We start from the raw sequence: 14,248 nt of genomic DNA on the forward strand, positions 1-14,248 counted from the left end.
TGCGGGGCCGGCCCGGGCGCGGCGCGGCGCGGAGGAAGTGCCGTCTTCGCTGCCTCGGCCGCCTCAGGCGCCTCAGGCGCGCCGCGGGTCGCCTCAGCCGCGCGGGCCGCGATGTCTTCCCGGCCGGGGCGTGACGACGCGCGAGCCGGAGGCGCGCGGCGGCCGCGGGAGTCGGCCGAGCAGGAGCTGCAGCGGCGCCGAGAGCAGAAGCGGCGGCGGCACGACGCGCAACAGCTGCAGCAGCTCAAGCACCTGGAGTCCTTGTGAGTCCGCGCCGCCCGCGCTCCTCCGCGAGGCGTGCGGTCGGGGTGGCGCGGGGGCGCGTGAGGCTGGGTTCCCGGGGGACCCGGTCGCGGGCAGCGGGACCCCGGCCAAGCCGACCGCCAGTTCCGGCCCCGCGCGGCGCGGCCACCCGACTTCCAGTGGCGCCTCCGCGGGGAGGGAAGGGCCGTTCCCCCCGCGCGCCGAGCGGCCGGGACCGGCAGGGGAAGCGCGGGCTCTAGTCCCCCGCGCGAGGTCGGCGTGCGGCCGGGGCTCGGCGGGGCGGGTGCGGCGGATCCGGCGGCACTTAGTAAGCGCTCGGGCGCGATTTGGGGACTGAACGCGCGGCCAAGTGCAGTGAGCGCTGCGGTCGTGCCCTTTCACGGTGTCGGTTCAGAGGGCCCCCGGTGGACCGGGTCAAATCCGCATTCTCTTCATCTGCTGCGAAGGAGGGACGAGAACCAGCCGTCCTGTACCGTTCGTGCGGCCCGGAGGGGAGGGCCGGAGAATGGGGTGACGGACTGTCCCTGAAGATTCCGAAGGTGGCTGTCAGGTGGAAGAGCGTGGAGACTTGTTCTCTTTAGTCCTGAGGATTTTGAGCAGCATGAAGGGTGGGGGCTACGAAGAGGCCGGTTCCAGCTGAGCAGAAAGAATGAGGACCGGGGTCTCCCGTTCCTGCTGGTCAGCGTGGCCTGACTTCAAGAGGCCCCGTGCAAGGCCAGCTCCGGCGGGTTCGAGGAGAGTGCCCATGGCTGTGGGAGAAGGGCAGGTTGTAGAGGAGATGGAAACATCAGGCGGGAGGTGCATTTATGGCCTTTCGGTGCTTTTCTGTGATTGTCACTCTGTAATGAGCTCCAGAAGGCAAACGTAAGTTTGCTGTTCCCTGGGTTATTCAATAAATGACACGTTTTTCTTTCAGGCACTTCTGTTACCTGTACTAAGATGATCATGTAAAGAAAAGTCTTCAAAGGAGTCAAATCCTTTGTAATTAATCCTTTTACGCAAAATGCATTGCGTTGTTGGAGGCTGGCCTGCTCTTTTCAATGGGACCCTTCAGCCATCAACTACCTTCCTTTAAATTTGTGAAAACAGTTGTAAATTGACTTTTTTTAGGGAATGTCATTGCTAATAATAGATTTCACAATGTGTAGTTCCATCACACTCCTTTTCATCTTGGCAATAACAATTACATATTTTTCAGGAATTTGGATTTGCGTTTGGCCATCTGTTGTTTTTGTACAACTCTTGTGGCTCAAAGGAGGTGTTACTGGATTATTGGGTTCATAGACTGTACCACCAAACTCCCTTTGGTCTCTTTTTTTTTTTTTAATTTTTTTTTTAACGTTTATTTATTTTTGAGACAGAGAGAGACAGCATGAACGGGGAAGGGTCAGAGAGAGAGGGAGACACAGAATCTGAAACAGGCTCCAGGCTCTGAGCGGCCAGCACAGAGCCAGACGCGGGGCTCGAACTCAGGGACTGCGAGATCATGACCTGAGCCAAAGTCGGACGCTCAACCACTGAGCCACCCAGGCACCCCTGGTCTCTTTGCATCAATATTTCTAATGAATGACTGCAGAAGAACTGTATCATTTCCCCAGTTTGTGCAGATTTACATTGTTCTTGTTAGGTTATGCCACCACTTTGTGTTTGAAAATATTTTAAGCATTTGCTTTGGAAAATAACTGTAGCACACCTAAAAAGCTAAGTCTATTCATGCCTAGTTGTTTACTATGTAATCTTCATGGGGCAGATCCTCCTCTGTCTGCTCAGAAAAGCTCTAGAATAGTCTTCTGGCATTTGTCATTTACCACCTGGCACGTTGTTTTCTTCTACCTCTGCTGGTCCAGATCTCGGCCTCTGTGATGCTAATGCTCCCTCCAGTCTTGAGGTGCTTCATGAAGCTCTTGAGAGCATGGACTTGTCTTCAACAGAAGGGACAAAAGCCAGCATTGTGAAGTGTGTGGTGTGATATGTTCACCCATGTGGAAGTTGAGGCTCCGGGGGTTAAGTAACATGCCCCAGTACACAGTGAGAATGAATCATAATTCAAAGGTTTTTACCTCCAAAGCTCGTGAAGTTTCTGCTCTGCCTTGCTTCACTTCTACAGGATTCTCATTCAACTGATTTGGAACTGAAAAATACTCCTACTAGAATTTGGGGTCTTATACTCCAAAAAGATAGACCATCTCCTTTTATCAGGGCAGTTATAAAGAGCTATTGATACTTATGCGAGTACTTTTCATTTTATGTGTTTTTTTGGATGTAACTAGATAATATCGTTATGCTCTTAGTTCTCCCTTCTAGTACCTAGCAACATGCCTGGGACAATAATTGATTGGTTACTTCGACAGGGAGCAAGTTTTTATGTTGAACACTTAATATTACCTGAATATCAAATTTAGTTTTGCCTATTGTACCTGCTCCCTTTTTGTGGGAGGAAACTATCAAGTTGGTTAGGGCTAGGGTGGGGATTATGTTCCTGAAACAATTACAGAAACAGCATTGTTAAAAGAGAAATGCAGCCTATATAACTCTATAGCTGATATGAACTCCTAATAGCATAATTTTGGCGCCATTTTTCTTTCTTAGTCCCAACTTACCTTTGGTTTTTCTCTCAGAGATACGTTAACCTGGGCTAATACCAACATTGCTGTAGATACCATTGATACCACTTTTCTTTTGCAGTTAAAAAGCATTTTGTAGGTTGGTACATGTAGGTGTGAATACAGTGAAACACAGGTCTCTGCCATTAATGGACCTTAGTTCCTTTCCCTGCTTACAGGCAGGCATGCAACCAATTTCTTAGATATCCTTGTAGAGGTAACTTGGTGTGTGTGCATGTGTGCACAGGCACATCGCATGCACGTGGCCACATATAGTGTCCTTTTTCCCATACACACAAATAGAAGCTCACCAAATACACTGTTTTGTTCCCTCTGCCCTCCCCCTACCTTTTTTTTTTTTTACTTAAAACTATAATGGAAATTGTTCCATATCAGTATCTAATTCACTCTTCTAAGATTTATCAGTGTTTATCGGTTGATACAAGTAATACATATTCATTATAGAATATTTAATTAGTCACCCTTGCTTCACCATCTGGGTGCAGCAATGTTAAAGCATTCACATTTACAACTTTCTGGAGTCTTCACGGTTTTAAACTAGCTAGCTGCTATGGCCAGATATCTTCAGCAAAATGTGCTTTGCAGGCGTTGAATAGACCCAGGATATTTGGTTATAATGTTTCTTTTTTTCATTCTTATTTTTGCTTTTGGTCCTATCAACATTCACAGTTAAAAGCCAAATAAATACCCACGCAGTGTGTGTTATAGCTAGTAGTGTGTCAGTACTTAAAAATGAACATGAGCATTTGGTGTTGATTTTCCAGATTTGGAATCCAGAACCCTTCTGGGGCACTTCGGCAGAGTGATAGGAAGTGAAAATGAATTGGGAGCATAGACATGATGCGTATGTACCCTTAGGACCCTTGGGAGTCTGTGAGCTCCAAGGGAACGTACATTCCCACACATCATACATCTGCTTGCTCTAGCATCATTCAGTAAAGAATGTCGTCCAGGCACCATGCAGGGGTCCTACACCCCGAGTCCAGTGAGGTCAGTATGGGCACAGAGGGCTGTCAGAACTGAGGAATGGATGGCTCACTCTGCGGGCAGGGTGAGTGGGCAGGATTTGAACTGAGAGCTGCAGGGATATGGGAAAGAAAGCCTCTAGGACAGATCACCATCGCCTCCATCCCCTGCAACAGGCCCTTCCCTCCAGTTTTGTTCCTGCCCCCCTGCACTGCCTCCATCCAGGTTAGAACAGATTCCTCAGCCTTCCCCACATGAGCCTCCATGCTGAGTAAGTGGAAGTTATGGTAGGTAAATAACCTGACAACCGTGACAGTCTGGAAGCATGATTAGCTCAGGGGTCTTCCCACACATTTCACCTGCAATCTCTTGCTCTCTTCTTCGAAGATAAATTCATTGTGCTCAAACACCAAGTTAGTTATCATTTCAGTGAATTTTCTAGATCTCTGCAGGATGTGGTGTAGCATCAGTTTACTTATAAGATCTCTGACTGCTGGGCATATTTTACTAACTGCTTTAGATCTAATGCAGTTTTAAGGTTTTACTAAAGATATTCTTTTCATTTTGACCTCTAGTTGCTTTTTGCTCATTAAAACGTATTGTGTTCCTGTTAACATGATTGACGGCAGTTTTTCTTTTCCTTTCTAGTTATGAAAAACCTCCTCCTGGGCTTATCAAGGTCAGTGTGAAGTTTGTACCTTTGGTTATTCTCTCAGACATATTTGACTCAGTGCTCAGACTCAGTAACTTGTTATGAAAAACTGTTATATAAGGTTTGGAACATCTTTTCTCATAACCCTGCTCCTCCCTGCAGATGCCAGTCAGTCCATACACTTTGGGCTTTGTGTCTTCAGCCTGTGTCTTTGTAGAAATGTAATCAACCGTGTGACTGTTCCCTAAGAAACGGTGGCAGGCCCACGTGTTCCTCAGTAATCGGTCCCCTTCTCTGTCTCCTGCTGTGGCTGCATCTTCTCACCGCTCTGCTCCATCTCTGACTACTCACTGCTGGTTTCCTGAGTGTCAGCTCAGAGAACAGTAGTCTGTGTGGAGACTGGAAGCTCCTCTAGTCCAGCCCCTGGTGCAGGACACCCCCTACCACTTCCTGCCAACCTGGCCATGTTGTCCAGTGTCTGTGAGAGTGAGACTTACAGGGCTCTTTAGAGGCCAGAGCAACCTTTTGCATGCTCACTTTCAAATAAAAGAAAAGATTTTTAGGGGCACCTGGCTGGCTCAGTCAGTAGAGCATGAGACTCTTGATCTCAGGGTCATGAGTTGAAGCCCCATGTTAGGGGTGGGGCCTACCTAAAATAAAAAATATATATTAAAAATTTTTAAATTAAAAGAGTTTTAGAAAATGTTCTTCTGTTATAGATTAAATATTCATGGAAACTGAAAAAAAACCCTCTTTAATTGTAAATGCATATATTCAGTGGTGAATATGCAACTCACAGATAGAGATAGCATGTGTGTGACTAGAAAACATGACAATGGTCTTCAAGTTATAATAAGCTATTTTAACATAACATTTTTATTCTAGATAATCCTGTTTTAATTCTTGAAATATATATGTATATACACATATACATATGTATATGTATATGTGTATATACATATGTTAAGTTTATTTATTTTCAGAGAGAGCAAGAGAGAGCATGCACACAAGAACAGGGGAGGGACAAGGAGAGGGAGGATCCGAAGCAGGCTCCACGCTGTCAGCCCAGATCCTGATGCAGGGCTTGAACCCACAAACCATTAGATCATGACCTGAGCCAAAACAAAGAGTCACATGCTTAAGCAAGTGAAACAGCCAGGCAAATTTATATTTTTTTAATTTAATTTTTTTCTTTTTAACATTTATTTATTTTTGAGAGGCGGCGGGGGGCAGAGAGAGGGGAGACGGAGGATCCGAGGCAGGCCCCATGCTGACAGCAGAGAGCTGAAACAGGGCTCGAACTCACAAACCGTGAGATCATGACCTGAACTGAAGTCGGATGCTTAAGTGACTGAGCCACCTAGATGCCCCTTAAATTTTGTTTTTAAGTAATCTCTACACTCAACGTGGGGCTCAAACCTCAACCCCGAGATCAAGAGTTGCATGTTCCATCTCCTGAGCCAGCCAGGTGCCCCTACTTTAATTGTTACACCTTGCCTCATTCCACTAAGATTTTGTGGTCATGGAACCTTTTTTTGATCTTTAAATCTGATTTACGTTAGAATTTGGAGCTCACAGATCATTCCTATATGAAGGGCAGATTTCTGCTTTACTAGTAACCTTTCTCTAAGAACAACTACTTTGTTTTCATGATATAGTCCTTCTGGTATATTTATTTCTGGTTTTTGTGTCAGGTATAATTTGTCTTTCTAGTACTGGAGAGGGTAACAGGATGACGTGGGCATGTCCAGCCCATGTGAAAGCCAGGCAGTGCTGTGTTCTGAAGCAGGTAGGAGAGAATTCCAGTGCTCTTTTGCCACGTCGTGTACATGTTGTTTCCTTTTTTAGGAAGATGAGACTAAGCCGGAAGACTGTATACCAGATGTACCAGGCAACGAACATGCCAGGGAATTTCTGGCTCACGCACCAACTAAAGGACTTTGGATGCCACTCGGGAAAGAAGTCAAAGTTATGCAGTGTGAGTATGGGAGAGTTTCAGGTAACACTCCTCAGTACACACAAGTTATATATTACGACTCACAGAGCGTGTTTACCTCTTTTTTTTTCCCTCACCGAGACCTGTTAAGCCAAGGCGTGATGTCTGTTTCATAGTTAAGGAAGCCGAGCTGCGTATGTTAGTGAGTGTCCAAGAGGCAGAGCAGGGCTTTGACTCCAGGGCTTCTGACTCCCAAGGGCAGTGGTTGCCCACAGGACCGTAGCTGCCTTTGGAGTACACTCCTTGGTAATATTCAAGTAACAGAAAGGATACTCTGTTGTAGAAATGCCAGGAGGGACAAGGAGGTACATTGGGATACATTGGAGGGGGCAGATCCCTTTGTGTCTTGCTTCAGTCCTTTGCACCTCCCCCCCCCCCCCATCAGTGGTGTTAAGGTTTCATCCATGTGACCTGAGGTGGGTGTCCAGAGCAGGAGTGCTGTGTGTGCACGCCCCCACCCCACCAGAGCCGCAACACCTTCATCCAGCTTAAGTGGTATTTGGTATTTGAAGAAAGGGTACTGCTGCCGTTTAAAGACATTTGTTTGTACAAAGATTCTTCATGCACATAATTAAAATAGTTCCCAGTCTCTTTTTCTCCATTCCCACTTTTAGCTCTTTTAGTTGGTTATTTTGATATTTATCTTCATGTGCCTAAGATCACATTTACATTGCATTGATTTTTCAGGTTTATCTGTTAACATCATACAATGGAAGATGAGAATTTAGCTCTTACTACACATATGTACCCTTACTATATCACATCTTCCCCAAAATAGTTTTTTCATAATTTTGGTTAGATAATCCTGGGTACTTACTTTATTATAATTATGTTCAGAGCTGAGTCATGTAGTAAAGTGATTACTTTTCCTTTATGCATCCTGAATTAATTCCCTCTCCCTCCCGCCCCAGATTAACAGTTATCTTGTTTTTGGTGTGTGTTATGTGCATGTGTTTTATTATTATTGTTTTTGGTTTCCACGTACTGATTTCTTTTTACTCAGTCTCAAATTGTTCTAAAGATTGAATCTTAAGACCTCTAAATGCCTGAGACATTGTATTAATTACATTCTTCTGAAAATGGTTGCTCCCATGCTTATCATCCAGGAATCTCCCTTCACTTTGTGTTGTTTGTTTGAGAGAGAGCGAACAGGGGAGAGGGAGAGAGAGAATCTTAAGCAGGGTCCACGCCCAGTATGGAAGCTGACAAGGGCTCAATCTTAGGACCACGAGATCATGACCTGAGCTGAAATCAAGAGTCGTGCACTTAACCAACTGAGGCACTTAGGCATGCCTCACTTTGTGTTATGAATTGAATGTTTGTGTCCCTCCATAAATTCTTATGTTGAAGCCCTAATCCCCAATAGGATGGTATTTGGAGATAGGACCTTTGGGTGGTAATTAGGATTGGATAAAGTATTGAGGGTGCCTCTGATGATATGATTAGTTCCTTTTTTTTTTTTTTTTTTGATGTTTATTTATCTTTGAAGGAGAGAGGGACACAGCGTGAGGGGGGAGGGGCAGAGAGAGAGGGAGACACAGAATCCAATGCAGGCTCCAGGCTCTGAGCTGTCAGCACAGAGCCCGACGCGGGGCTCAAACCCACAAACCACAAGATCACGACCTGAGTTGAAGTCGGAGGCTTAACTGATTGAGCCACCCAGGCGCCCCTGATGAGTTCCTTTTAAGAAGAGACCAGACAGCTTGCTCTCTTTCTACTGTGTAAGGACACACCATGAGGATACAGCTGTCTGCAAGCCAGGAGGACAGTAATCATCAGAAACCAACTCTTTTGGCACCCAGATTTTAGATCTCCAGTCCCTAGCCTATGAGAAAACAAATTCCTATTGTGTAAGTGACCCACTCTATATTATGGGAGCCGGAACTAAGACACTCATTCTGCAGTTTCCCTTAGCTTCTTTCTTGTCTTGAATTTCCTGTTTTCCTATATGTTGACTCATCTTTGTTGTTTTAATTTCTTGTTTTGGTGGAGCCAAGACCATTAAATGGGGAAAGAGCAGTCTTTTAAAAAAAACTTGACATTCTCTTGCAAAAGAATGAAGTTGGGTCCTTATCTAATATCATACATAAAATTTAACTCTAAGTGGATCAAAGATTTAAATATAATACCTAAAACTATAAAATCTCTTAGAAGAAAACAGGGCAAAGCTGCACAAAATTGGATTTGGTAATGATTTTTTGGATGAAACACCAAAGGTACAGCCAACAAAAGAAAAAACAGACAAATTTGACTTCATGAAAACCACAAAATTTTGTGAATAAAAGACATTAACAAAAGAGTAAAAAGCCAACTAACAAAATGGGAGAAAATATTTGTAAATCATATATCTAATAAGGGATTATATCTATAATATATAGAGAACTCCTAAAAACAACAAAGAAACAACCTGATTAAAATTTGGCAAAGGACTTGAATAGACATTTCTCCAAAGAAGATATACAGGTATCCAGTAAGCCCATGAAAAGATTCTCAGCATCAGTAATTAGTGAAATACAACCTCATACCTGTTAGGATGGCTACTATCAAAAAAACGGGCACCTGGGTGGTTCAGTCAGCTAAGCATCCAAGTTTGGCTCAGGTCATGATCTCCCGGTTTGTGCATTCAAGCCCTGCATCAGGCTCTGTGCTGACAGCTCAAAGCGTGGAGCCTGCTTACGATTCTGTGTCTCTTTTGCTCTCTGCCCCTCCCCCATTCATGCACTGTCTCTCTCTCTTTCTCTCTCTCAAGAATAAATAAAACATTTAAAAAACTTAAAAAGAAAAAAAAAAACAAAATAAATGTTGGCACATGTGCACAGCCTTCTAGCTTCCCAGGATTGTGTCAGAATTTTTAAAAGCCCTCTGTGGACATCTCATTACCTGGATCATTAAAATTTTTAGCTCGGCTCTTATTTATCCATATCACAGCTGTTGGGAGCTGTGATATTAAACAATTGCAGGTAATTGTTTTCAACAAATATCCTAAGGGATTGGGCTTTTACTGTAGAGTAAACTACATGACTGGTTAAATAGCAACAACACCCTGCCAGTGTGGCTCTGTGCTTTGGGGTTAGGGATTTTTGAGAGACTCAAAACCTGGCCTTACCCCATTGAGAGTGCAGGATTGCTGCTTTTCATAGTTGTCATGGTTGCAAGGCTGCTAGTTTTCAAGATTATTCTGGCAATCAGGAGAGAGGGTTGGGAGTAGGCCTGGTTAAAATGCCTGAAACCCTTCTGTTCTTACCAAACTTCACTAGCTTTTCTTGAATTAATGGTCCTCAGATTGTGGCAAACCTTTGATTAATTTACAGGGTTTCAAGTAAATTGATGTGGGCAAATTTGCAACTATTTTCAGTGCTTTTATGGAGGCTGTCACTTGGCCGTTCTTGAAGTGCTTCTTGGCTTATTCCCCTTGGAAAGAATTCTCTTCATTTTCATTTTTATGACTTGTCAGGAAGGGAGTGAAAACAGGTAAATGTATTTAGTCTGTCATCTTTACCCAGAAGTCTACAGCTTTTTTTTTTTTTTTTTAAGTTTGAAAACCACTGCTCTCTTTTATGAGGTAGTTACTTACATTTCAATTACCATTTTATGGCTATGTACATTGACTTGGAAAATAAGTGTCAGAGTTGGGACCAGAGCCAGTTTTACTCACTTGTGATTTTCAAGGACCTGCAGAAGTTCCAGTGATGTGTTGATACGGTCATATGATTTTGCAAAATTTGCCAAGGCAAGGTATTCTTCTTTCTAAAGAGCCCCCTTCCACAAACCCATAATTTAAGCTCAGGCCCCACAAAATTTGGACTCCTCCCAGACAGGATGAAAGACACATGTACATGTACATGTTTTCATTGATTTTGTTGATTGTAGTGTTATCTAGAACAGTGGTTTTCAAACTTTAACATGTCTATAAATCACCAGTTAATCCTTTAAAATTCTAATATGTGTCAGTATTTCTGGGGTGGACCTAACAGTATACATTTCTAACAATCTCCCATGTGTTGCTGATTTTTTTTTTTTTTTTTTTTTTTTAATTTTTTTTTTTTTCAACGTTTATTTATTTTTGGGACAGAGAATGAACGGGGGAGGGGCAGAGAGAGAGGGAGACACAGAATCAGAAACAGGCTCCAGGCTCCGAGCCATCAGCCCAGAGCCCGACGCGGGGCTCGAACTCACGGAGCGCGAGATCGTGACCTGGCTGAAGTCGGACGCTCAACCGACTGCGCCACCCAGGCGCCCCCATGTGTTGCTGATTTTGCTTGTCCATGACCACATTTTGAATAGCAAGAATCACCTTTCCTTTAATGATACGACAATTTTGAGCACAAAAAAAGACTTTGGTTTGAAGGAGTATAGTCCTTCTTTCCTGAATTTTAAATTAATTAGGAGAGTTAATGAAAGACAGGGACAGCTCGGAGGCAATCAATAAAGAATCTCCAAACTTCACTTTTTTTCAATGGTTTCCTGCCTCCAGCCCTCAAAATTAAAAAGGAAAAACTTCCCTTCTCATTCACTTCACGCTTTTAGTAGCTGTCAGCATGAAGCAAACCTGGCTGATCTTAGCTGTAATCCCTTTACCTGCTTCCTGACTTCCTTGGTTGGAGTTGCTTAATGTCCAAACATTTAACTCACTGTTCTCATATGACTTCCTGATTTACCTCAAATCTAGATGGTTCTAAGAGGACCAGGTGAGAGAAATAATAAGCATCTCACCCATTCCTGCTTTGTTCACCACTTCATTTTCCCTATATCTCAATGCCTGATGCCATGTCCATAGTCACTAAAATTCCACGAAGTTGTGTACTTCCCTCTGTTGTCCTGGAACATGTGTATGTATTTTCTTACTGTGTTTCTTCCCCATTCCTCATCACAGCTGTCTGCTTCTAAATAATATACTTTTTACAAAGGACAATTTCCCTGTTCAGCAGGTGAAGCCATATTAGAGTGCTAATGAAATTAACATTTTAAGATAATTTGTGATTTGGTTTAATTAAAGGGGAGGGATTGTGCAGTTTTTGATTCAATCAGAGAAAGAAGCTATTTGCTCTAGTGTCTGAAATTGTAAATGAGGATCAGAGTCACTTGATGAATAGAAAAGACCTTCTCTTTGAAAAATACAGTGAGTTACAGACAAAAAAAATTCACTCTTCACAATACTTTTACACTGGATTGCTTAATACTTATCTGGTGAGGTAATATTTACTCCCAAAGCTACACGATTAAAGGATGCTTGGGAAGTAATCAGTTTCCCTTTATTTTCTAGGATTGTACATGGTTCATCCAGTCATTGCATTTGCTTTTAGAATTGGAGTTTAATGAAGAAAAACTTTAATATGATGTACTGATTCTTCATCTTCATTAAATGAAACTGTTACTTACAGAAATATTTCCTTTTTTCTTTGTTTTTAGGCTGGCGTTGTAAGCGGTATGGTCACCGAACAGGCGACAAAGAATGCCCTTTTTTTATCAAAGGCAACCAAAAATTAGAACAGTTCAGAGTAGTAAGTAGAACCCCACCTTGTCAATTTACATTTTTCAGAAGTAGTGAATATTAACGAACCAGGGAGTAATCGGCGAACTGGAAATTCACATAGAACACATTCTCAGAGATTTTTGGCCAGAATATCCGATATTGACTACATCTCTTGTTAAATTACATTTGTGTGACAGATTAGTTAACAAAAAACTAACTTTTTATTAAAGTGTTATTTGTTTATACCTTGGGAATAGTGATTCTTTTTCTAAAGCAGACATTTTTATTTATTCAATCACTTGTTTTCAGTTATATAAAACATCATAACTATAATTAGGGTTTTAGTTTCCCATTTTTTTTTTAATGTTTATTTATTTTTGAGACAGACAGAGTGCGAGCAGGGGAGGGGCAGAGAGAGAGGGAGACACAGAATCTGAAGCAGCTCCAGGCTCTGAGCTGTCAGCACAGAGCCCAATGCGGGGCTCAAACTCGTGAACCTTGAGATCATGACCTGAGCTGAAGTCAGATGCTTAACCAACTGAGCCACCCAGGCACCCCTCCCAGTTTTTAAAGAGTAGATGTCTTTATAAGCTATAAGTGTGTATATAAATTATATATGCTCTTTAGACAGTAAAATAGACTTATCATTTCCTCACTTTATTTTAATAGAGTCATCTCCTGGGGCGTCTGGGTGGCGCAGTCGGTTAAGCATCTGACTTCAGCCAGGTCACGATCTTGCGGTCCGTGAGTTCGAGCCCCGCGTCAGGCTCTGGGCTGATGGCTCAGAGCCTGGAGCCTGTTTCCGATTCTGTGTCTCCCTCTCTCTCTGCCCCTCCCCCGTTCATGCTCTGTCTCTCTCTGTCCCAAAAATAAATAAAAACGTTGAAAAAAAAATTAAAAAAAAAAATAATAGAGTCATCTCCTAAAGGTGTTAATTTACCATTCAGTAACTGCTTCTGCCAAGTGAAATATGCTACTGTCTGGATGTACTGAGGTTATCAGTATATGTCAAACTGGGGTCAACATTATTTAAGGTTTTAAGGAGTTTAAGATGTTGTGTTTTAATTTTAACAATCTGAAATAATTTCTTTTTGATCAATCATTCCACTTAAGTGGAATGTCGGTTTTTACAGATAGTATAGAACATAGATTGATGATAAATCTCAAAAACTTTGAACATATTCTTTTTCCTTTTTTTTTGACCAGAAACCCCATTTCCAAGAATTTATTTTAAGGATATAAGAGAACATCAACATATACACACTGTTTATGACTAAGGATATGTATGCATAATGATAACTCTCATATCATTGAAACGATGGAAACTGAAGAAAAATTGGAAACTTAATAGTCTAATATATCAACATAAATTTCTGTAACATACAAATGATTCAGTCATTAGGAATTATTATTTTAAGACTTTATTTTTAGAAAAAAAAAAAAAAGGTTTTATTTTTAGGGGCACCTGGGTGGCTCAGTTGGTTAAGCATCTGACTCTTGATTTTGGCTCAGGTCATGATCTCACAGTCCGTGGGTTTGAGCCTTGTGATGGGCTCTGTTCTGACAGCAGGAGCCTGCTTGGGATTCTCCATCTCCTTCTCTCTCTGCCCCTCCCCACTCACATGTGCATGCTTGCTCACTTGCTCTCTCTCTCTCTCTCTCAAAAATGAATAAAACATTAAAAAAAAAGATTTCATTTTTAAGTCATTTCTGCACCCAGTGTGGGCTTGAACTCACAACCCCCCCAGATCGTGAGTCACATGTTCTACCCACTGAGCTAGCCAGGTACCCCAGAAATTATGTTTTAGAAGACATGAAAAATGTTCATGAAGACACAAGTAAAAAACAATAGAGTTGTACATGTAATATGATTAATAATTTTTCATAAATTTAATGATATTGATTGAAAGAAAGAGACAAATATTAATAGTAATTATCCCCAGGTAAGAAGGTAATAGGTCTTTTTAACATAATTTTTTTTAATATGAAATTTACTATCAAATTGGTTTCCATACAACACCCAGTGCTCATCCCAACAGGTGCCCTCCTCAGTGCCCATTACCCACCCCCCCCCTCCCTCCCACCCCCCTCATCAACCCTCAGTTTATTCTCAGTTTTTAAGAGTCTTTTATGGTTTGGCTCTCTCCCTCTCTCTTTTTTTTTTTTCCTTCCCCTCCCCCAACATCTTCTGTTAAGTTTCTCAGGATCCACATAAGAGTGAAAACATATGGTATCTGTCTTTCTCTTTATGACTTATTTCAGTTAGCATCACA

The 14,248-nt window shown here is 42.4% G+C and overlaps 1 protein-coding gene across 11 annotated transcripts in view; it reads left to right on the forward strand.

The window, feature by feature from the left end:
- The window catches only part of LOC112866381 (RP9 pre-mRNA splicing factor), a 43,035-nt gene continuing 28,787 nt past the window's right edge, over positions 1-14,248 (forward strand). For 7 of the 11 annotated variants that reach the window (XR_015245733.1, XR_015245731.1, XR_015245735.1 and 4 more), the window contains exons 1-4: positions 291-1,128; positions 4,503-4,533; positions 6,355-6,484; positions 11,912-12,003. Coding sequence is in view for 6 of the 11 variants with exons in the window: in XM_086693065.1 (XP_086549191.1) it covers positions 914-1,128; positions 4,503-4,533; positions 6,355-6,484; positions 11,912-12,003 (468 nt within the window). In the remaining 5 variants the exon portion in view is untranslated. Of the gene's footprint in view, positions 264-288; positions 1,129-4,502; positions 4,534-6,354; positions 6,485-11,911; positions 12,004-14,248 lie in introns of those variants that run through there. The other 4 variants (XM_086693087.1, XM_086693069.1, XM_086693079.1 and 1 more) reach the window with 2 other exon arrangements.

This window comes from Puma concolor, chromosome A2 (assembly GCF_028749965.1).
Source record: "Puma concolor isolate L17-30 chromosome A2, mPumCon1.1.hap2, whole genome shotgun sequence".
In the NCBI taxonomy this organism is placed as follows: domain Eukaryota; kingdom Metazoa; phylum Chordata; class Mammalia; order Carnivora; family Felidae; genus Puma; species Puma concolor.